Source organism: Pungitius pungitius, chromosome 9 (genome assembly GCF_949316345.1).
Source record: "Pungitius pungitius chromosome 9, fPunPun2.1, whole genome shotgun sequence".
Taxonomy (NCBI): Eukaryota; Metazoa; Chordata; class Actinopteri; order Perciformes; family Gasterosteidae; genus Pungitius; species Pungitius pungitius.
The window spans coordinates 21,737,136-21,760,046 of NC_084908.1; the positions used below are offsets into that span (position 1 = coordinate 21,737,136).

Here is a 22,911-nt window from a genome sequence, read left to right on the forward strand (position 1 = left end):
CGTGTACATGTTTTAGGATGTTGGTTTATCGCTGCCACGCGCCGACCTCCATGAAGCATAGGCGAAGTACGTCATAACATGCCCACTGCGCATGCGCTCAACAGTCTGCCACACAGTACACCGGTCACAACAACCAACAAGCATTCCCGGGACCGACCGTCAGCTCGGTGACGGTCCGCCTGTCACGCTCCAGTGTGAGTCCCGGTGAGAGAACTGAAGCAGCGGAGTATTCCCCGGGACGGGATAACATGTTAGCAAAGGACCGGAGAACGTTGAACAGCCATTTGACTCACACCAGTAACCCGAATAATCCACACCGTGTATCCGCAGTACCTGGACACTCACCTGGACCAGCAGCTGCTCACCTGTCGGCTCACTAACCTAGCTACACAGGCTACATGCTAACAGCAGCATAAGGTGCCCGTCTCAGTAAGCGTTCGAATGGAACGGTGACTGCTCACTATGCTAACAGCTAGCTGCTAGTCACGGAGCTAACCGTTAGCCGTAACATCTGGAGCGGCAGACGATGGTCTCAGAGCCAACAGCTGTTCTGGAGGAACGGCCTGTTCCCGCTGGATGTTCTCACGGCTTCACCCCCCTTTACGGCCGCCCCCCTCCCGGACTCCGGTTCATCCTGGTAACGTCCATGTAAACGGGTCCACTGAGCAGCAGAAATGCAGGCGGCACAGCTGCAGTACGACTTCTTCAACGAAGAGAACGGACCGAAGTGGAGAGGCCTGTTGGTGTCTTCTCTGGAGAAGGTACACACACACACACACACACACAGATGTGTGTATATATGCATACATACATACAGATGATTCATTTATTCATGATCACTAAGTACTGCTCAAGGTTCAATGACAAGTTTGTGACCTGACTCGCTGTGACTAGCTGGTTGTTGTTGGCCAAACACATTCAGCTCACTCAGTCACACGCACACAGGTAGGAGTGTGTGTTGTCCAGTAAACAGTGTAAACTGCGCTATGTGGCAGGTGATGATCTGTTTTACTGTCCCATACCGATAAATTGTTCAGGGAGACATAATGCCACATTAAAAGCTTTTCTCCAGCTGAGTGCAGAAAGGCTTTTATTGTGAAGCAGCAGCATGAAACCAAGAAACTGGATGATTGTGTTCATGTCAACTGATCAATGTGAGTCTAACATTCACTCTCTTCTGCATATAACCCTTCTTCAGGTGAGCCTGTAACACCTGCTTTGCTACACCTGGTGGCAGCCCCATACCTGCAGACTAAGAGAGAATTAGGTCCCTGATGTCCACCTGTCTCACCTGTAGGCCAAAACTCTTTGTGACTGTGTTTGTTTGTGTGTGTGTTGCAGGTTCTGAACCAGGTGCATCCTAACCTAGTCTCCCAGCAGGAGGCGCTGCAGTACATTGAGGAGCTGATCCTCCTGCTGCTCAGCATGCTGTGTCAGGCTCAACCCAGAACCGTGCAGGATGTGGAGGTAATAAACACATACACATATGTTTTCAAGTGTGATTATTTGCTAAAAGTAAAGATATGTTGAACTCAGACTGCAGACACAGTACTCCTCACACAGGGATGAGTTTAAGGTCCAAGTGATATCATCAGATGTTTGGACCACAGTCCATGTGTTATGATCAGAGTCTAGATGTATGATGCATGTCTCCCTGCCCCCTTCCCACCAGGAACGGGTTCAGAGAAGCTTCCCTCACCCCATAGATAAGTGGGCAATAGCTGATGCTCAGGCTGCCATTGAGAAGAGGAAGAGGAGGAATCCTCTGGCTCTGCCTGTAGATAAGATTCACCCACTGCTGAAGGTAAGACTGTCTCCACCTATCCTGGTCGGTGTTAACGTTCCTCTGCATGCCAACGTGCTCACCGACCAGATACTGTGTGAGGAGCGGAACAACGCAGACTCGTTATTTATTGTCCTTGGGGACTTTAACAAAGTTAAACCTCAGCCATCAACTTCCCAAATACAAACAATTAGTTAAATGCTCCAGCAGAGAGGAGAAGACTCTGGACCACTGCTACACTACTATAAGCTGGACCTGTCATGGAGCACTGGGACACTGACCACTCTTTAATCCATCTGATTCCTGCACACAGGCTTAGATCAGCTTCTGTGAAGACAGCTGTGTCCCATCACGCACCAGGCTGAGTTACAACAATGACAAACCCTGGTTCACATCGGGCGTTTAGAAGTGGGGACAGGGACTTGAAGAGTCAAAATACAGGTTTGACAAGGAGACGCCAAACAACTGTACTCAAAGAGGCTCCAACAGGACGGACAGGAGTGTAACCGGCGCCTTGGGGTGTCTGGACTGGTAACACGTGATGCACAGGAGTGTGGATCATTGAAAAGAAATACAAGGAGGTTATGTCTTCATCAAGTCACCGTCATTTTTTGTTGTGGTGGACACTTTTTGTTTGTTTTTTAAAGTTGGTTATATAAGAACAGCTGACTGGGGCATGTCGTTCCTATGTTGTCTCGGTCACTGGCCGCCCCCCTCTTATTCCTTTGCAGACAGCCGATGGCGCGATGTCCTGCTTGGCCACAAACAAAACAGTGAGGGTAGCAGACTTTGCTCTGCTGTCCACAGTTACTGCATCGACCTTTGGTGTCGGATGTTGTTGCTGCTGAAAAAGGGTCAGGGTCACAAGGTGTCACACTGTAGTTTTTCCCTTCTGGGCCATGTGTTTGGTCAGTGAAGAAACCTGTGCAGTCAGTTCCCTAATAGCAGCACGATTAGCCTGCAACTCAGTGTCAACTTGAGCTGTCAAGCTGAACTGTGTTAATCGTCACTGTGGAAGAAGGTACCTTGAGCAAGCTTTTTAACTCAGTACCGGGCTTTTGTGACTCAAACACAAAATGACACTTACAACAACGCCTGGTTTACATCTAAATTAACGGCCTTGAAACCACAGCAGTTACTTACAGCAAATTCGTTACCACTAAGATAACTAACATATACATTCCAACATAGTAATGTTGTTTCTGAAATATTAACATTAGTGGGACAGTAACTAAACACATTTTACGTTACCTGTGGATCAATGAAGAGAAATACAACACTGTTATGTCTTCATCAAGCCAGCGTCATTTTAATCTGAATCGCTTTACTAACGTGTCTCTGTTTGATCCACGGTGGTGCGAATGCGCCATCTACTGGCGTGGTCAAGTAAATCCACGATGCATTCAAGTACACTACAGGGGCAGTCCTAAACTCATCCACAGCCTTGTCCTGTCCCACCTCAAAACTTTACCGACCCCAGACTGCACAGGAACCTACGGCAGCATCCTGTTTGTGGACTTCAGCTTTGCATTTAACACCATCATCCTCTCTGCGGCAGGACAATCTCAGCCAGCTGCACGTGACTACTCCACCTGCAAGTGGATCACTGACTTTCTGTTTGACAGGAAGCAGCACGTGAGGCTGGGAAAACAGCCTCTCTAAGTCTCTCGTCTCAACTTCTCGAAACATCAGCAACAGATGTGTTCTTTCCCCTCCAGCTGCACCTTCAGTCACCAGTTCGTCAAACTCCTTAAGTTTGTGGATGACATCACCCTCATTGAACTCATCTCTGTTGGGGAGGAGTCCGCCTACAGGTGGGAATCTTGCCATCTGGTGCAGCCAAAACAACCTGGATTTCAATGCTCTAAAGTCAGAGGAGATGGTTGTGGATTTTAGGAGGAACGCAGCACCACCAGCCCCCATCACTCCGTGTGACTCCCCCGTCACCATTGTGGATTCCTTCCGTTTCCGGGGCTCCATCATCACCAGGAACCTCAAGTGGGACCTGAACATCAGCTCCATCACCAAGGAGGCTCAGCAGAGGCTGTTCTTCATTGAGGCAGCTGAAGAAATTCAACCTTCCAAAGACAAAGATGGTGCACTTCTACACGGCCATCAGCGAGTCCATCCTCTGCTCCTCCATCATCGTCTGCTACGCTGCAGCCACAACCGAGGACACTGGCTACCAGTGGCTGCCTGCATCCAGTTCAAAGCACGAAGCAAAGAACGAGCTGTCTGATGACATCAGGACCACAGAGAGCCGTAACATCTTCAAACTAATGACATCTTCAGACTAAACCTCCACTAAATCACTAACACACTGTAGAACTTAAATTGGACTTATAATGGATCTTATCTAAAGCAAGTTGAAAATCGGCTTATCGGATGAAATTGCACTTTGTAGTTTCTTGTTTTTCTGAGTTTGTTTCCTTATGGTTGAAATGCTCTTATTGTCACTTTGGATAAAAGCATCAGATAGATGACATGTGATGTAATGCAGGGTGCAGGGTGTCATCCGCTCTGCAGAGAGGGTGATCGACTGCAAACTACTGTCCCTCAAGGACTTGTTTGCCTACCTTTTGTTCTTATATTGCACTAATTCACATTGGTGCAATATAATTTATCTTTGTGTAACATATGTGGCAATAAATGGCTTCTGATTCTACATCAAAAGCCATCCTCCACACATATCTGGGGTTTCCCATGATGCCTTATATCTTCAGGAGGTGTTGGGGTACAAGATAGACCACCAGGTGTCGGTCTACATGGTGGCGGTGTTGGAGTACATCTCTGCTGACATCCTGAAACTGGCCGGGAACTACGTCAGGAACATCCGACACTATGAGATCTCCCAGCAGGACATCACTGTGGCCATGTGTGCTGACAAGGTACGGACAGATGGACAGATGGTCAGACAGACAGAACAAGAGTGAGGGACAGACAGATGGACAGACAGAGAAAGAGGGATGGATGGACAGGCAGACTGTCAATGGTGCTCACTAGAGACAGTATTTGGTAGCTTCTTTACAAATGTCCTTTCATTTTCTGTCTACCTGTCTCCCTCCCTCACCTCTATACCTGTCTGTCTCTTACCTGCCTTTCTCCCTTACTCACCTGTCTACCGGTCTTTCTCTCAGGTGCTCATGGACATGTTCCACCAGGACGAGGATGACATCAGCGGCTTCCCTCTGATGGACGAGGAGCCGTCAGCCAATGAGGAGCAGAGCTACTACGAGCTGGTGAGAAGCTTCATGTCTGATGGTCGTCAGTTCCTGAGGACCCTCAACCTGCTGATCAAGGTGTTCAGGGAGCCCTTCACCTCCAGTCCCATGCTCTTCTCCCAGCACGTAGGTACTCACCTGGACATCACCTGTGTGTTCGTCCGTTTGCTGTGATTGATCCGGTGTGTGTGTGTCCCAGGACGTGGACAGCATCTTTAGTCGGATCCTTGATGTCCATGAGGTCACGGTGAAGCTGCTGGGTCTCATTGAGGATACGGTGGAGATGACCGATGAAGGAAGTCCTCATCCTCTGGTGGGGAGCTGCTTCGAGGACCTGGCTGAGGTCTGATGCTGTGATTGGATATTGCATATACATATAGACACACACACACACACACAAAAGTTAAAGGAACACTTTTAAAACACATCAGATGTCAATGTGATATTGGCCCTGTCCAGCTCTTGTAGTGTGTGTGTGTGTGTGTGTGTGTGTGTGTGTGTGTGCGCGTGTGCGTGTGTGTGGTGTATAGTGTAAACATAGATCAATATGATAGTTTGAGTGAAGAGTGCTCTGTTTATGGTTGATTGATAGGAGCTGGCCTTTGACCCCTATGAGACGTACGCCCAGGACACGCTGCACTCTGGTTTCCATGAACACTTCCTGAGTCAAGTGTCCAAACCAGGAGCAGCCTTCCACCTCCAGGTAAACCCTGTTCCTTGTCTTGGACATAAGACACCTGTAGGCTCCAGCTCAACTCCGATGATAATGATGCAATAACAGTCCTCTCTGTCTCCAGTCCATTTGTGAAGGTTTTAAAGAAGCTGTTCAGTATGTTCTGCCCAGACTGCTGCTCACTCCTGTTTACCACTGTCTACACCTGTTTGAGATCCTGAAGGTAGGGTGACTTTCCTGTGCAATACCTGTACTATACCTTTAGCACACATTTCCCTCCTGAACCACACCTGTACAACAGCAGTGCCACAGCTGTACCACAACGATGTAGGGTTTTAAATGCCAAAACTGAACCTATTTAACTTTATATAAATACTTGAATAAATTATATATTAATGTAATTAAATACTTTACTGTAATAATACATCAATAATAACGTATCTATTGATATTTGTGATGTCACAATATTTAAAGTTAATATTTATATTGTAGCAAATTAACATATATATTTAATAACCTCATTAAATTCTTCCTTTTACATTTATGTAATTTATTGAGGTTATTTGCACAAAACGGATAATTGAAATGAATAGAAACTAAACATAATTCATACAGACATGGTCCTTTCACCATTTTCGCTGATTGTTGCTGACTTTGCACCTTAACACTAGCATAATGTTGGTTTTATGCTAGCATAATGTTGGTTTTATGCTAGCATAATGTAACCTCATTTTGACCGGTCACGGGTACAAGAGGCCGAAATGGTTTTCCCATTAGAGGCTCCCTTAGAGATCGGGTGAGAAGCTCAGCCATCCGTGAGAGGAGGAGCCTGTTGAGGTGGTTTGGGCATCTGGGAAGGATGCCCCATGGCACCTCCCGAAGCGTTATGCTAGTATAACGTTCATTTTTAGCATACCATTAGCTTCATGGCCAATAGAGGGGCAGAGATTCCATCCTTTAATCTTCCACACACCTCGAAAAGAATAAGAATATCCGTAATAACACCTTTAACAAATAGCAGACTTAAAGACTTTAGGTATACGATGATGTCAGTTGCAGGCTCCCAGTCACAACAGTACCCTGTGAATCCAGTCCTGGTCTGGGACTTTCAACTGTGCAACTGTAAGCTCCTTTGGCCCAATTGAGGTTAAATCTCTGAAATACCTCTAGTCATGTTCTGCAGATTATTTCATGGCTGAAGCTTTATCCTTTATCCTGGTTCTGACCCGGGACCCTGAAGAAACAACAGATGAGCTCACTGTTGCTGCTGCCGGACCTGCACGGAGGACTGTGTCGGACCTGGTGCTGGTCTTTTCGCTTGACCATTGTGCTTCCGGTTCAGTCTGTTTCCGACATGGTTGCTTTAGACAAACGCTGTGGTCAAGAGTCTTCTTATTCTTTTTACTCCAGCAGGTGAATGAATCAGATGTGTTTTGTATTGGCTGATTTTATATTCAGTTTGGATCAATATCCTTAACATCAAGTTCAGGTCTGAAGTCACCTCTCTGGTGTGACTGACTGTTTTGTCCACATGCGTTTGTTTTGTTTCTTTAGCAACTGGAGGAGAAGAGTGAAGAAGAGGAGGATAAAGAGTGTCTGAAACAGGCCATCACCGCTCTGCTCAACCTGCAGAGCAGCATGGAGAGGATTTGCTCCAGGAGCCTAGCCAAGAGGAGGCTCAGGTACCTGGACATACCTGTACACACCTTCACACACTAGACTACATTACATGTCATTTAGCTGACGCTGTTATCCAAAGCGACTTACATTACATACGTTACATTTTGCCTGGGGAGCAATCGGGGGTCAGGGGTCTTGCTCAGGGACACTGGGACATGGCACTCGGCGTGGCCGGGTTTTGAACCGCCAACCTTGCAGCTCCCAGCGCACCACACTACTCCATGCGCCACCCTCGCACACACCTCTACGTCACCTGCACACCCCTCATCTGAACACACGTGTATACACCTGAACACATCTTAATGCACCTGAACACATCTTAATGCACCTGTACACACCAGCACACAGCTATATACATCACATAGGTTGGCCAATGGAGGTATAAAGGTCCTTTACGAGGTCCTAGTTATTCTTAATTCATTTTTTGGTCCTTTTAGGAGGTTGTAGTGGTCTATCGATGGGTTGCCTTGGTCGCTTTCGGTGTTCTTGATGTTTTTTTGTTGCGTTCTGGCGGTCTGTCATATCTTCTGTTCGAAGTATTCCGAACTTGAAGGGGTTCTAATCGTCCATTATGATGTATTGGTGTTTTTTTGTCTGGGGGTAGTCCCTATCATCAGTTCCTCTGGATGTTGATTGCATTATGAGGTTCTGGTGCAAGGTTCTTATGTTCTTCTCCGAGGTTCGGAGCGTCCTTTATCAGGTTATTATTCCCTTTTCAGGGTAGAGGTCTTTGCTTGAGTTATACTTGTCCATTATGAGGTTATTGTGGTCCTTTGTGGAGTTTTGTGAGTCTTGAATTGGTTCTAGTGGTTTTTTGGGGGGTTCTAGTGGTCCTTTATGAGTTGCAGTAGTTATACTCGTTATTCGTGGGGTTCTAGTAATTATTTGTGGGGTTCTAGTTATCTTTTATGAGTTGTAGCCGTTCTTTGTAATGTCCTGTGGTTGATGATGTATGTTCTCTCATCTTACTGGATTTACTGACATTTTTGAACTAATGTTCAGCGACATGAAACTGAGTGTGTCCAGCAATAAGAGCTAAACACACATGGACTCCTTCTGGTGGACTCCTCCCATCCTCCCTGTTTCCCCCTGACATAAATAGACTGTGTGTGTGTGTGTGTGTGTGTGTGTGTGTGTGTGTGTGTGTGTGTGTCGTCAGGATCTGGGCGGCGCTGGTCTGCTGCTTGTTGTTCACTATGTGTTAGAAAGAAAAGAACACAGAGTGGGGAACTTCTACTGCTGTTTTGTTTGAGTTACTTTATTACTCCTACATAAGAACAAGAGGAGAAGAAGAAACAGTGGGGATGATTGGCCAGTGGATATGAGGACGTAGGTGACTTCCATTTCTTCTCATATTTGTATATATGGAGGCTATTGGTGTGGATCCCAGCTGACAATTGAAATGTTGGCTTATGAGTATAGATGAGGGCTTACACTGTAGATGTAGGCTGACAGATGGTTTAAATGGAGGGTGACGTTGGGGATGGATGCTGATGGTTTAGCTGTATGCAGACAGTGGAGCTGTTGCCCGACGGTGTAAGTGGAGGCTGACGGAATAGGTGAAGGCCAACGGTGCAGCTTGTTGGCTTGGGGTGCATATTGAGGCTGACGGTGTAGGCTGGGTGCATAGATGTTATAGGTGTAAGTTGGCGGTTTAGATAGGGGCTGACGTTGTGGGTGTAGGCTTACTGTTCAGGTGGGGACTGATGGTGCATAGGGACTTGAGGCACACATTGCGGTTTTTGCCCGACGGTGTCAATCGCGGTTGCCCAATAGGTCGATTGATACTGCTAATTAGAGAATCTTGCTTACTAATGGACATTATTCATTCAAAAGCAAACCCAGCTGACTCCAATCAGTGCAAGTCACGATTGTCCAAATGTTGGCTGATGGTGCGAGTGGAGGCTGACGGTTGAGATAGTGGCTGACACATTGGGTGGAGGCTGACGATGTTGGTGGAGCAGTGTGTTGTGAAACCCCGCTCACATACTTCAGGGGTTTAAGCTTAAACTGATTATCGAGTTTCTGAACCTTGCGTTTAACAGACTGCACTTTTTCTTTTTTTGTCTTGTTTTTCTTTAGTCGAGCTTGTTTTATACAAATAAACATCCTGGTTGTTCCTTAATGGCTCGGCCTGTGTGACTAAATAATGTAATAATCAGGTAGGTATCTACGGTATTGATTGTGTACCTGGATTTTCTGTGTATTGTACACTGACACTTATACTACTGCGTGTGTCTACTGTGTGTATGTATGTATGTGTATATATATATATATATATATAACTTTTAATACATAAAAAGAGTGCAATAATAGATGCACTCTTTTATTTTAAAGTAATGTTACACTATATAAAGACGTATTCTTGGAGAAACAGCAGAAAAGTTAACATACAGTATCTGAATCTGTTTTCTTTTTTTTTTTTTTTGAACTGATACCAGAAGAAACATTTGTGTTTCAGGGAACAGCATGAAGCATAATGCAGCATATCTTGAGGATCGTGGGTCTCTGTTAGAGAGCTAAAGTTGTCAAGCAAAAAGAAAAGACTGTGAATTTCCTTTGAATCTCAATCAAAGAAAAATGGTTGCCTAGCATCTATATATATATATATATATATATATATATATATATATATATATGCAGTTTTGTGTGTGTGTGTATGTGTATTACTGTGAGGTACATTTAGACTTCTACTTTGTGTTGTGTGAATTTAAATATATATATACACATATTCTTACTTTATCACTTATCACGGGTGAAGAACATCTGGACTCAGCAGAGGAGTCTTTTAAACCTCCTGATGAACTGTTTCTTAAAGTTAAGTTCCTGGTGAGACCATCTCTCTCTTCATGGAGATCTGACCTGAAGTCACATCCTCTCTGACTTCTTCTTTTTCTTCTTTTTCTGTGGTCGCAGCGAGTCAGCGTGTCGTTTCTACAGCCATCAGATGAAGGGAAAGCACCTTGCCATCAAAAAGATGAATGAAATCCAGAAGAACATCGACGGCTGGGAGGGGAAAGACATCGGCCAATGCTGCAACGAGTTCATCATGGAGGGCACGCTGACCCGCGTGGGCGCCAAACACGAGCGCCACATCTTCCTCTTTGACGGCTTGATGATCTGCTGCAAGTCCAACCACGGGCCGCCTCGGCTGCCAGGCGCTGGCTCCGCTGCAGAGTACCGGCTGAAAGAAAAGTTCTTCATGCGTAAAGTCCAGATCAATGACAAGGACGACAAGGAGGGCGAGTACCGGCACGCCTTTGAAATCATCCTGAAGGACGGGAACAGCGTGGTGTTTGCAGCCAAGTCCGCAGAGGAAAAGAACGGCTGGATGGCGGCGCTGATCTCGCTGCAGTACCGCAGCACGCTAGAGCGCATGCTGGACTCCGCCATGATGCAGGAGGAGAAGGAGGAGCAGATGAGGTTACCGGCAGCCGAGGTGTACCGCTTCGCTAAGCCGGACTCAGAGGAGAATGTGGTGTTTGAGGAAAATGTCCAGTCCAAGTCCGGGATTCCCATCGTCAAAGCAGGGACGGTCCTGAAACTGATTGAGAGGCTAACCTTTCACATGTACGCAGGTGAGAATATGTCCTACAGGTGTTTAAAGACCGGATCAGATGAGATGTGATGTCACCCATTGATTGACAACAGAAAACATTCAAAAAAAAATCTGTTCTTTAACGGTGCTTTAAGCATAAGAGCTCATTAATAAATCATAATGTGCCTTTTAACCATAAGGATATAAACTCAGAAAAACAAGAAAGTGCAATTTCATCAAATAAGCCAATTTACAACTTGCTATATTATATATATTATATTATTTTGGGGAGTTTTTCCTGTGCCGATGTGAGGGTTTCGGGACAGAGGATGTTGCATGTGTACAGACTGTAAAGCCCTCTGAGGCAAATTTGTAATTTGCGATTTTGGTCTATACAAAATAAAATGAATTGAATTGAATTATATGAGCCATTATAAGTCAAATTTAAGTGCTACAGTTTTCTTTTGTGTTTTTTAATTTTTAGTCCAGGTACAGTATGAAGAGGTGTGTCTTTAATTTGAGGAGTCAGGGAGAGTCGGCTGTCCAGTGTCACACCGAGGTTCCTAGCAGTCCGAGTGGGCGTTAACACAGAGTTGCCAAAGTTAACAGTCAGGTCCTGGGTGGGAGAGTCTTTTCCTGGAAAGAGAAGGAGTTCAGTCTTGTTGGGGTTGATTTTCAGGTGGTGAGCGGACATCCACTGAGAGATGTCAGTCAGATAGGCAGAGATCCGTGTGAGGGAAGGAGGAAATTAGTTGAGTGTCATCACGTTGCTGTGGTAGGAGAAACCATGAGAGAGTTGGTGTAGATAGAGAAGAGGAGAGGACCCAGGATGGAACCCTGAGGAACTCCAGTAGTAAAAGGACAAGGTTCCGACACCGATCCTCTCCAAGTTACCCGGTAGGTGCGTCCATCAAGGTAAGATGGGAGAAGAGAGAGCGCGGATCCTGTGACACCAAGTTCCTGAAGGGAGGAGATAAGGATCTGGTGGTTTACTGTGCCGAATGCTGCAGAAAGGTCCAGAAGGACGAGGACAGAGGAGAGAGAGGCGGCTCTAGCAGCGTGGAGATGCTCTGAGACAGCAAGGAGAGCAGTTTCTGTGGAATGGCCCTGAAGCCTGACTGGTGGGGGTCAAGGGGGGAATGGGGTCAAGAGGGCAGGTGGTGGGACGGGCAAATTAAATTCATCTCATTCATTCATTTTATTAGATTGTTGTATTATTTCAGATGTAAATTAAATAGATCCCCGAAGGTGTAAGCCCTGACGAACCATTTGTATGAACCAGGTGCACTCAACTGATTATTCTATTGTTTTGTTTTTTGTCTCTTTCAGATCCAAACTTTGTCCGGACATTTCTGACCACCTACAGGTCTTTCTGTAAACCTCAGGACCTGCTCGACCTACTCATGGAGAGGTGAGCCTCTGCCAACTCTACAGGGACCAATCCCAACACTTTCTCCGCTTCACAGACCAACACCTTCTACAATTCACGCACCAATCAAAACACTTTCTACACACCACGGGCAAACACTTCACCACCTTGAGTATGGGGTCAGATCAGTCTCAATAATTGCAAATGTGCACAGAACGACTGACAAATGCAAACCGGAAGATTCACCAATACGCACTGAACAATTCACAAATGTATTAGATTTTTTTGATTTACAAATGCACACAAAAGGATTTACAAATACATTTAAATGCACAAATGAAATAAATTACAATTTATATTTGCGCATCGTCTTACGTCGCAGATCCACAAATGTGTTTTTTCATCATGGACCTATCAGATGTCGCCCTCATTTTTAACCAATCATGAGCGCAGCTCCTTCTCCCTCCACACGAGCCTTCCAGCAACTCAACTTGCGAACGACGAGTCAGCAAACAATGGCGTCTGGTGGTGACGATGTTCCCCTTCAAGTGTAAGTGAAAGTTTCATAGCGTCCATAATTAACATTAATTATGTTTTAGTTGTAATTTATTGGTAGTTAAATATGTTGCATCATGGATGCATTTTGCGGCATTTTAATACAAAGGTTAGCTAACTACTTACTGTAAGGTAACGTTAATGCATACAGACAACCTTCGATCATAAGCCAACTTTAACTTAGGCACTAAACAATCATTTTTACTAACTTTACTAACACAGCATAGCCTCGCCGGTAACTTGCTTGGAAAGAGTTTTCTTGTTAAAAAATAATCAAAACATAATTTTATTATAAAATCGTAATAATTAAAAAAGATTAAAAAACTAGATTTTGTTACTGAGTTCAAAGATTGATTGTGAAGTAAACCTTTGATTTGACGTTAGCTGATTTTAGCCAGTAGAGATGAGTAATGATTCATTTTGGCTTGAATAAATTAGCTTTTTAAAAGATTTTGAAGTTGTCGTTTGGGAGCACATGTTTGTCATGTTTATATATTTATGCATCTATCCTCTAGGAATCACTGAGGCTGAGATCCTTCACAGATTGCACGATCGACTGGAACGCATCTTGAAGAGGCAACTTCTTGACATCGAAGGGCTACATGTTGAATACTGTCAGGATTCAGTTTTATTAAGTGCTCATGACATGACGAGAACATCTATTGTCAGTATTTGTTTACTTAACGCTTACGCACATTTCAGGAGTACAGTAACGTGTGAAGTAATGACCAAGAGCATTTCATTAGAAGTTTGCCTTGTTTTTACTCATGTCTTTCTTGCATTGAATTTGTACATAAAAACAATAAAAAAACAATGTACTGCTTTACTGTGGTTCAAGGAAGTGGTCATTTGTATGGGATAACTGTACCAGTATTGAACACTTGAATTAATCATCAAAGAACTTCAGAAACTATACTAGGGCAGCGTATGTCAAGAACTGATGGAACTGGTGGCCATCATCATGTTCTTGTTGAACATCTTCTGGTCTGGAAGTGGCTGGGGAGCTTCAATTGGAAGAAGCAGGTGATTCGAGTAATTTGAGGTTACGACCTCCACCATGAGGTTTCTCTCCAGCAGCTGCCACCAAACCCAGAACGTCATGAGGTCACAGAGCACATCCACTGATGGAAGAGAAAATGTTATGCATGCAACACCTCAAATGCATTTAATTTAAATGTGAGCCACTAATACTTGCTAGTATATCATACACACCGTGCATAGAATTATATTTGTACCCTATTTCATATGCAGATTTTGCATCACAACTGCCATCTTTCTTTTTTTGTTCATTCTTGGCAATTGCTTCAAGATTAAACTGAATGACAAGTAAGAAGAAATAATTGGTCGCCATGTGCAGACATTCTCTACTCCGTAAGACATCTAGCCTTTTATATCTATGGTCGTCACTACCAGACGCCCGTGTTTGCTGACTCGTCGATTCACAAGTTGTGTTGCTGTATGGCTGGAAGGCTCGAGGGGAGGGGAGGATGGAGCTGCGCTTATGTGATTGGTTAAAATTGAAAGTGACATCTGTTTTGCTAAAGATCATTTTTGTGGATTTGCAACAGACAAGTCAAAAAAATAAATGCAGTGTAATTTGCAAATATAAATTTTAGTTTGTTCATTTGTGCATTGAAATGTATTTGTAAATCCTTTTGTGTGCATTTGTAAATCAAATACATTTGTTTATAGTTGAGTGTTTATGCTAGTAGATCTCTCATAATTGTGTTGATGTGCCCCCAGCACTTCCTGTAGTGCAGGGGTGTCAAACTTATTTCAGGTTAGGGCCGGTTACCGCCCACAATAGTGGACCAGACCATTGAAATGATGGGGAGGGACGGCGCGGACGATACAGCCGACGGGGGGGGAGGAGGGAGAGCGCAAAAGGCAATAACAAAACAAGCCTCTCGCGCATGCGTTGGGACCTTTCTGTAATTGTCCCAATAGTAACGTCATGCGGCGGGCCGCACTGTGCGGTAGTGTATTGCAATGCCGAACGTAAAATATAATATTTTTATAATATAGGACGTGTCGACCATCTTTCATAATCAACATTGTCAATCAAGTCGACTAATCGTTGCAGCTCAGTGAGGAACCTTCCTAAGAAGATTTGACAATTCAAATCCAGCCCTGATCTCAGGTGTGTGGTGGTTTCAGGTTTGAGATCCCAGAGCCGAGGCTCAGCGATCTGGATCCTATGGACGGAGGAGAACAGCCGCTGAGCGCCGAACTCAAACGGTTCCGTAAAGAGTTTGTCCAGCCGGTCCAACTCAGGTAAACTTTGATACCTCCTGGAGGCTTACAGGCATTGCAGAGGAGGTGGAGTCCAGAGCAGAAATCCGAGGCTGGGGCCGCACAGCTTCCTCATCATTTTCCCTGCACCTCTATACAACTAGTCATGAGTTCAAGGGCATATTTGGAGGAGAAGTCAGAAGGACTTAAACAGATAAAGATAGATTTTTTTAAACTACTTTAGTAAACATTATTTATACAAATGAGCCTCAGATGATTTTAACATTCAAAGAACCCTGTATTCTTACTTAGTGTCACTTTTTAAAGGTACTTTTATTTAACACAATCCCCATGTGATCTGTAGCCAAATGTTCAGGTCTTTAAAGGTTAGCCTTAAAGGTGAATAGGGTTTTCTATGGTGAATAACACAAGAAAGGAAACACTGTCTCCTTCATAGCTCATTTCACATTTGGGATGCTTTGTTTAAGAAAAGGTCTGAACTTATCATTGTGGCATTTTTCATTATTTAATTAGTCCTTCAACATTACGTTATGACTCCAATATTATTGACTAAAAATTGCTCAGGTAGAAGAGGAGCAGAGGTGCATGGAAGTGATGAGTTAATGAGTGTGATATCACGTTCTGTTGTTCCTCACGCTTCCTCCACTCTCCTGCAGAGTGTTAAATGTGTGTCGTCACTGGGTGGAGCATCACTTTTACGACTTCGAGAGAGACGCTTACCTGCTGAGACGACTGGAGGAGTTCATCGCCTCAGTCAGAGGTACGCACCTGTCAGCACCGCACCTGTGTTGAGCTTACTGATAGAAAGAAATCATGCAAATAATGTGTTGCAGGTAAGGCAATGAAGAAATGGGTGGAGTCAATAACTAAGATCATCCAGAGGAAGAAGCAGGTTCAGGTGAGCATGCACAGTCACAGCATTACCTTCCAGAGCTCTCCTCCTCCCATCGAGTGGCACACCTGCAAACCAGGGAACAGCGAGCAGTTCGACCTCATGACGCTTCATCCCATCGAGATTGGCCGGCAGCTCACCTTGCTGGAGTCAGACTTCTACAGGTAAGGGAGCCTGCACTCGTTGTCCTGTTGCTGATCATCCTCTAATCAACACTATTTCTTCTGGTTTCCAGCATTACAGCTGGATTTGAATTGTGAAATCGGCTTAGGAAGTTCCTCACTGAGTGAAATGAAGCTGCAACTGTGTGCACGTATATGTGTGCCCATCGGCAAGAGGGAGTGGGAGAGTATTATAAAAATACACTTTGAGGCTTTCTTGGGGGGTGCTCTGCCCTCCAATTTAATTACATTACATTACATTACATGTCATTTAGCTGATGCTTTTATCCAAAGCCAAATTTAATGGCTGGGGAATATTTTTTTACAATGCAGGTTTACATAGAAATCCTTTAAAGCACGTCTCACCTGTGATACCTTTGATTTTGTGCAGGGCGGTGCAGCCGTCTGAGTTAGTTGGCAGCGTGTGGACCAAAGAAGACAAAGAGATTCACTCCCCCAACCTGCTGAGGATGATACGACACACCACCAACCTCACGCTCTGGTTTGAAAAGTACGAATAGCCCAACACCATAATCAGTGGACCTCCTCCGATACGGAGGGAGCACCAACAATTCTCACCTGTAAACACCCAATCTCACATGCAGGTGTATAGTAGAAACCGAGAACCTGGAGGAACGAGTCGCCGTCGTTTCTCGGATCATCGAGATCTTACAAGTCTTTCAGGAACTCAACAATTTTAATGGGGTTCTCGAGGTGGTCAGTGCGATGAACTCGTCTCCGGTCTACAGGCTGGATCACACTTTTGAGGTAAGGACACAACCTAATGGTACGTTCACACCGAATGCGTTGCGAATGTCACCTCAAACGGGTGCATCATTTGTGGTCAATTTGCGTGTATAGCGGAGAGGGGTGTGGTTTATCACCCTGAAACAACTTTCCGCCATCAACTATGACTCTGTCATTGTTGTGGAAGTCCTCCTCCTGTCGGACCACCAAACAGTTTTTGTATACATATATGGCTCAGTGAATTTTACTGACTTCTCCAGGAACTGCGTCTGGATAACTGCCGCTTCTAGCGCTACATGGTGCTAGCCGTTAGCCCGTTTGATAGGTTGTTGATGACATCGTATGCTCAAGCACAACCAAACGGATTTTCTAAGAGCCACACACACACGTTATCATTGAGCAAACGTCCTTTATTTTACTTAATATTTAGTATCATTGTGTCGTTATAAAATACAATTACCCTACACTATATTGTACTATATCAGTGCAGTGAAGGTTTTTTGTAAAAGACACAAATGTTTGTATGCTGTTTTTAAAAGTGTGAGGTCTTTCTCGGATGTATCGTACAGCTCGTGGAACGGCTGCACGCAGGACGATGGGGAGTGTCACGGCATTTTGTTGCCCAAGATGGAATATTTCAACTTTCCCGTTTTCTGCTTTGAGCGTTTGCTGCATTTGGGCGTTTCGCTGCAAACTCGATGCGATAAACGCGCCGCTCAATCGCAGATTCGCGTCCCTGCAGCGGCATGGCGTCAGTGCATAGACTTTGTATGTAATACTGTGGCGCAAAACACTGGCGATGCGTTCGGTGCAAACGTACCATAACCCTTTTGGTAGTAAGAAAAGACCCTAACTAATGGTGGATGCTCAGATTCAGAATAAATGTTCTATTCAATTCAATTCATTTTATTTTGTATAGCCCAAAATCGCAAATTACAAATGTGCCTTCGAGGGCTTTACAGTCTGTACACATGCAAGTTCTGAAAGGTTTACAAATGTGATGACCCATATGAAATACATAAACCATTGTTTTTGATTTACAGCAAATTCCCAGTCGACAGAGAAAAATCCTGGAGGAAGCTCATGAGCTGAGTGAAGATCATTACAAGAAGTATCTCGCCAAACTGCGCTCCATCAACCCCCCTTGTGTCCCTTTCTTTGGTATGCTCCGACACACTTGCATCTGTCTTTTTATAAAGCCTTTAAACTAGGGCGTCAACATAAACCTGTTAATCTATGCCATTAATGTGGCCCATTAATGCGACAAAATATTTTAACGTAGTTAACGTAACTTTGTATACTTTTGTACCCAGTCTAGACTTAGGTAAAGTTGACTGATGAGTTGACCGTGGAAACAAAACGGTCGCTAGTTGCAGTAAGTTAGACGCAAGACAGCAAGACAGTAGCTGTAGATGGAGAGAGCTTTTAGGAGCGGTCAGTAAAGGCCGTGTTTTCTGGTTCTGGGTAAACGATGGAGAGTTGAGAGCAAAGTGCACGAGGACAGCAGGATGAGTTGTTAGTTCAACATGTTCCGCCCAGTGAGATTCTGCCTCCAAGATAATCAAATGTGTTTACAATAACATTCAAAAGTAAACAACAGGGTCTAAAATACACAATTTGAAGTGATTACTTATTACTAACCCCTAAGAAAAACAAATATTCATTAACAACAATCATTTATCACCATTAATCATGATTAATTAATGTAAGTGTAAAAAAAATGTAAAATATGAATTACTTGACAAGTTAAATGATGCATCATTCTCTCGGTTTGTCAGGAATCTACCTGACCAACATCCTGAAGACTGAGGAGGGTAACCCCGACTTTCTGCGCAGACATGGCAAAGATCTGATCAACTTCAGCAAGAGGAGAAAGGTGGCTGAAATCACAGGAGAAATCCAACAGTACCAGAACCAACCGTACTGTTTAAGAGTGGAGACCGACATCAGGGTCAGTGTGACAAAGATTTCACTCCCTGTTCACAATGATAGAGCTTTTATGTGGTGTCTGAGGTGTGACTGTTCTCTGTGTGGAGCAGAGGTTTTTTGAGAACCTAAACCCAATGGAGGACCTGTCCGAAAAAGACTTCGCTGATCATCTATTCAACAAATCCCTGGAGATAGAACCCCGAAATGCCCGATCATTGCCTCGATTTGTAAGTATTGCCATTGCAACACAGGTTACACTTTCCCAGGAGAAGAAAATTGGTTATTGGGTTATAGATATGTGTACATCTATAACCCAATGGCATGAAATATATAGAATACGTTCACTGCATATGACATAAAGGATTTGAAGATTGAGATGAGTTAGCAGATTAATGATGGATAAATGACTAATAATAACAGCATTGAGTCTTAAGATGAATATGTCTAAATATTCCCTCCCCGCGCTGCAGATGAAGAAGTACACATGTCCTCTGAAGTCTCCTGGAATCCGTCCAACCTCAGCAAGGCCTGGTACCATGCGGCACCCAACACCGCTGCAAAACGAGCCTAGGAAGATCAGCTACAGCCGCATCCCTGACAGCGAGGCGGAGGGGGGGGCTGTCTCAGCCCCCAATTCCCCCCGCACACCTCTGACTCCGCCCGCTGCATCTGCAACCTCCAGCTCCATAGACGTTGGGAGTGTGTTTGACTCGCCACAAGGTCCCAGGAGCCCTGTTCACTCCAGTAAGGCCACCACACGTTCATAACAATGCCATAGTAACAGAGTGTGCGTGCTGTGTAACGGTGTGTGTATGTGTGCGATGTGTGTGATAGTAATGAAGCTAATGCATTGCATATAAATGTATATATACATAAATATAAGTGATGTATTAGTGCAGAGAAGCTAATACAGATGTAATATGATCCCTTTTCTTAGGTCTTGTTAATACGTGCTGCAGCATTCTGAATCAAGAGATTTTCAAGAGCAGCCTGAAAATGAACAATTGCAGTAATCCAGTCTAGAAGAAACAAACTAATTTTTCTGCAACACTTTGAGACAGGGAATTCCTGATTTTCGATTTATTACGTAGATGAAAAAAGGGAATCTTTGAATTCTGCTTTGTCTGAGAGTTAAAGGACACATCCTGGACGAAGAGAACTCCCAAGATTGTTTATAGTCCTACTGGATACAAGAACGATTCCATCCAGAGAAACTATATCACGAGACAGCTGACTTCGAAGGCGCTCTGGTCCTATCAAGATAACTTCTGTCTTGAATGAGTTAAGCGTTGCATTGAAGCATTGAAGGGTTTAGATGTCTCCAAGACAATCCTGAAGTCTAACAAGCTGGTCAGTGTCTTCTGGCTTGATCGACAGATACAGTTGAATATCGTCTGCATAACAATGGAAGTTCAGGCGTTTTTTTCTGACAGTGGAAGCATACACAGGCTAAATAAAATCGCTCCAAGCAACAGGATACAATAATCAATCATGTCAAACACATCACTGAGGTCCGACAAGAACAGACAAGTCCTTTGTCCGATGCAAGTTGAAAATTATTCGTAACTCACCAGTGCTGTTTCTGTGCTTTGATTGGAAATGGACTGGAAATCCTCAAACAAAGCATTGTTTTGTAGAAAGTCACATAATTTGATTTCTCAAGGATCTTAGCGAGGAAGGGAAGATTAGAGATAGGTCTGTAGTTAGCCAACACCTATGGAGCTAGGGTAGGTTTCTTGAGGTTACTACTGAGGTTTAACCCTATGGTGGCGATGGTGGGGCATGGAGTAGTGTGATGCGCTGGGAGCCGCAAGGTTGGCGGCTCCATGTGCCATGTCGAAGTGTCCCCCGAGAAAGACACCTAAACCCTAATTGCTCCCCAGGCAAAATGTAAGCCATGGGTTAAAATGTAATGTAAGTCGCTTTGGATAAAAGCGCCAGCTAAATGACGTGTAATGTAATTAGAAGAGGTTTATTTACAGCTACCTTGACGGACTGTCGTACAGGTCCTACAGGTGGTACAAGACAGATTTATAATATCTAGTAAAGACGTGCTAATTAAAGGAAAAACTTCCTTAAGCAGCTTAGTCGAAATCGTATCCAAGAGACAAGTAGAAGCTCGGGACTTCAAAATTGTAGAAGTCAGTTGATCAAGGTTGACGGCCACTCAAGCAGCCATCAGGGCCCACTGCTGCATCCAAGGTTCCTACACCCGAGGGGGTCGGCACTGGTTAAAGGCAGGAGACCATCAATTTTCTCTTTGATTGTCAGAATCTTATCATTGAAGAAAGCGACATGTGTAACAATGTCTATGTAGCGGTGTGTATGACATGTGTGTAACAGACTGTGTGACATGTGTAACAGAGTGTTTGTGACGTGTGTAATACATGAACGGGTCTGATTACACCACGTGGTTTCTCTCCTCTAAGGGTCTTCCTCTGTCTCTTCCATCGTGAGTTTCAGTCGTGGTTCTGAGGAGGTCCCGGTTCCGCCTCCCGTTCCTCCTCGCAGACGTCCCGACTCGGCCCCAACTGACTCGTCCCCCTTAAAGGTACCTGATATGAACAAGTAGGAGTCAGATCTCCGACTGGATCTCAAAGTGGAAGTTAGTTACACAGTCTCTCTTTCTTTACCCCCCTCCTCTGTTCAGATGACGTTGACATTGGACAGTCCCCCTGCTGTCCCCCCTCGTCAGCCCACCTGTAAGCTGCTCCCACCTCGTTACTCATCGTCTCTGTCCTCATCGTCTCCCCCTGACAGCCCCCCCTCCTTGCCCCCTCGGGAGCCTCTTAGCTCTCCTTTACACCTTCTCCCCCCTCCTCAAGGCCGCCCTCGATGTGACCTGCAGGCCTTCTTCCCTTCCACCGCTTCCTCCTCACCCTCCATCAGCTCCGTCCCCATTGCCTCCTCCTCCCCACCCCCCCTCCCTTCTCTCACCCCTGCCACCCCAGTTCCCACCCCTGGCTCCAGGAAGATGCCCCCTGCCTCCCCAACCCTCCTACACCTCGCCCTTGACGGGCCCCCCGTCCCTCCCCGGCACACTGTCCCCAAACTTCCTCCCAAAACCTACAAGAGGGAACCTCAGACCCCTGCCCCCCTGTTTGACACCCCCCCAGAACTGTGATTGGACATTGGGCTTGGACCTCCTGAGGGAGCAGAACTGCTGTTTTAACAGCTTGCTGAGGAGGTGGGGCTTGCTGAGCTCACTCTGCAGCTGATTTGATGAGAACAAACAAAACAATGGATTTAAAGACAAAAAAAAATTAAGATCCTGCGCCCTTATTCTGAAAAACAAACTAATCGTGTGCCCTTATTCTGAAAACGAACTGATTGTATCCTCCAGCTGTAGAACTTTTGTCTGTTTATCAGACCTGATGAAGAAAGAGAATTGTGTGTAACATAGTTCTCCACGAACTGAGGTGGACGCTGGGTCTGAGGTGTTGGTGCATCAGCAGCCTTCAGGTACTGGACCAGAACCAAAAAGGAACTGTGTTGGTTCTGGTGGATTTGATGTTGTTTATATCTGATTTCTGATGTCTATTCTTTAAAACAAGGGAATAAAAGTGTTTGTGAACTAAGTTGGAAGGACTACACAAAGCGCTTTGCTGTCTTTATTGTTTACCTCAAAGTACAGAACAAATATGTGAGCCATCTTTAACTTCAGATAATTAACTCAATTAACATATAATACATTTATGGTGCGTCTTCTCATGGTGCCTTGACTTCCTCACTCCCTATAGGCAGTATGTATTTATGTTAGATTTATATTAATACTGACTACTGAGCATTAGTGGACAGGGAAAAAATTGACACGCCATAATATCGCAATATTTTGCTTGGCGGTATTGGGTTGATACATGGAAGGACAATATCAATCTTTTATACAAAATTATAAACTTCTTTGTCTTAAAATATTCAAATCAGTCCAGATGCTGCTTTGTTTTCCGGTAAGGTCAGCAGAGGTCCCGGGTCAGCGTGATTTGGTAGGAGGTTGGTCAAAAAAAAAATTGAGGTATCGGAGAAAGAAATCATAAATATGTCGTCTGTGTTTAAATAAAACATCTGGACTTATTTGGGGAGGCGGCACGGGGTTTAACAAGGAAGGGAAGA

The 22,911-nt window shown here is 44.6% G+C and overlaps 1 protein-coding gene across 1 annotated transcript; it reads left to right on the forward strand.

The window, feature by feature from the left end:
• The first annotated feature begins 197 nt into the window (after nucleotides 1-197).
• LOC119217531 (son of sevenless homolog 1-like) lies at nucleotides 198-22,380 on the forward strand. Its single transcript, XM_037471244.2, has 22 exons — nucleotides 198-761; nucleotides 1,342-1,467; nucleotides 1,673-1,804; nucleotides 4,507-4,671; nucleotides 4,921-5,130; nucleotides 5,204-5,347; nucleotides 5,597-5,707; nucleotides 5,802-5,900; nucleotides 7,232-7,359; nucleotides 10,274-10,935; nucleotides 12,225-12,306; nucleotides 14,977-15,093; nucleotides 15,729-15,832; nucleotides 15,906-16,128; nucleotides 16,517-16,636; nucleotides 16,731-16,893; nucleotides 17,916-18,033; nucleotides 18,651-18,823; nucleotides 18,912-19,028; nucleotides 19,272-19,545; nucleotides 21,231-21,352; nucleotides 21,452-22,380. Exons 1-22 carry the CDS (start codon nucleotides 675-677, stop codon nucleotides 21,923-21,925), a joined length of 3,951 nt encoding a protein of 1,316 aa, XP_037327141.2. The 5' UTR covers nucleotides 198-674; the 3' UTR covers nucleotides 21,926-22,380.
• Nucleotides 22,381-22,911: the final 531 nt, after the last annotated feature.

Bases quoted from the DNA above. Each gene is read 5' to 3' on its own strand.
- LOC119217531 (XM_037471244.2), top strand. From the start codon at position 675: ATGCAGGCGGCACAGCTGCAGTACGACTTCTTCAACGAAGAGAACGGA. The intron at 5,131-5,203 runs GTAGGTACTCAC...TGTGTGTCCCAG, and splicing joins CCATGCTCTTCTCCCAGCAC to GACGTGGACAGCATCTTTAG. The intron at 10,936-12,224 runs GTGAGAATATGT...TGTCTCTTTCAG, and splicing joins AACCTTTCACATGTACGCAG to ATCCAAACTTTGTCCGGACA.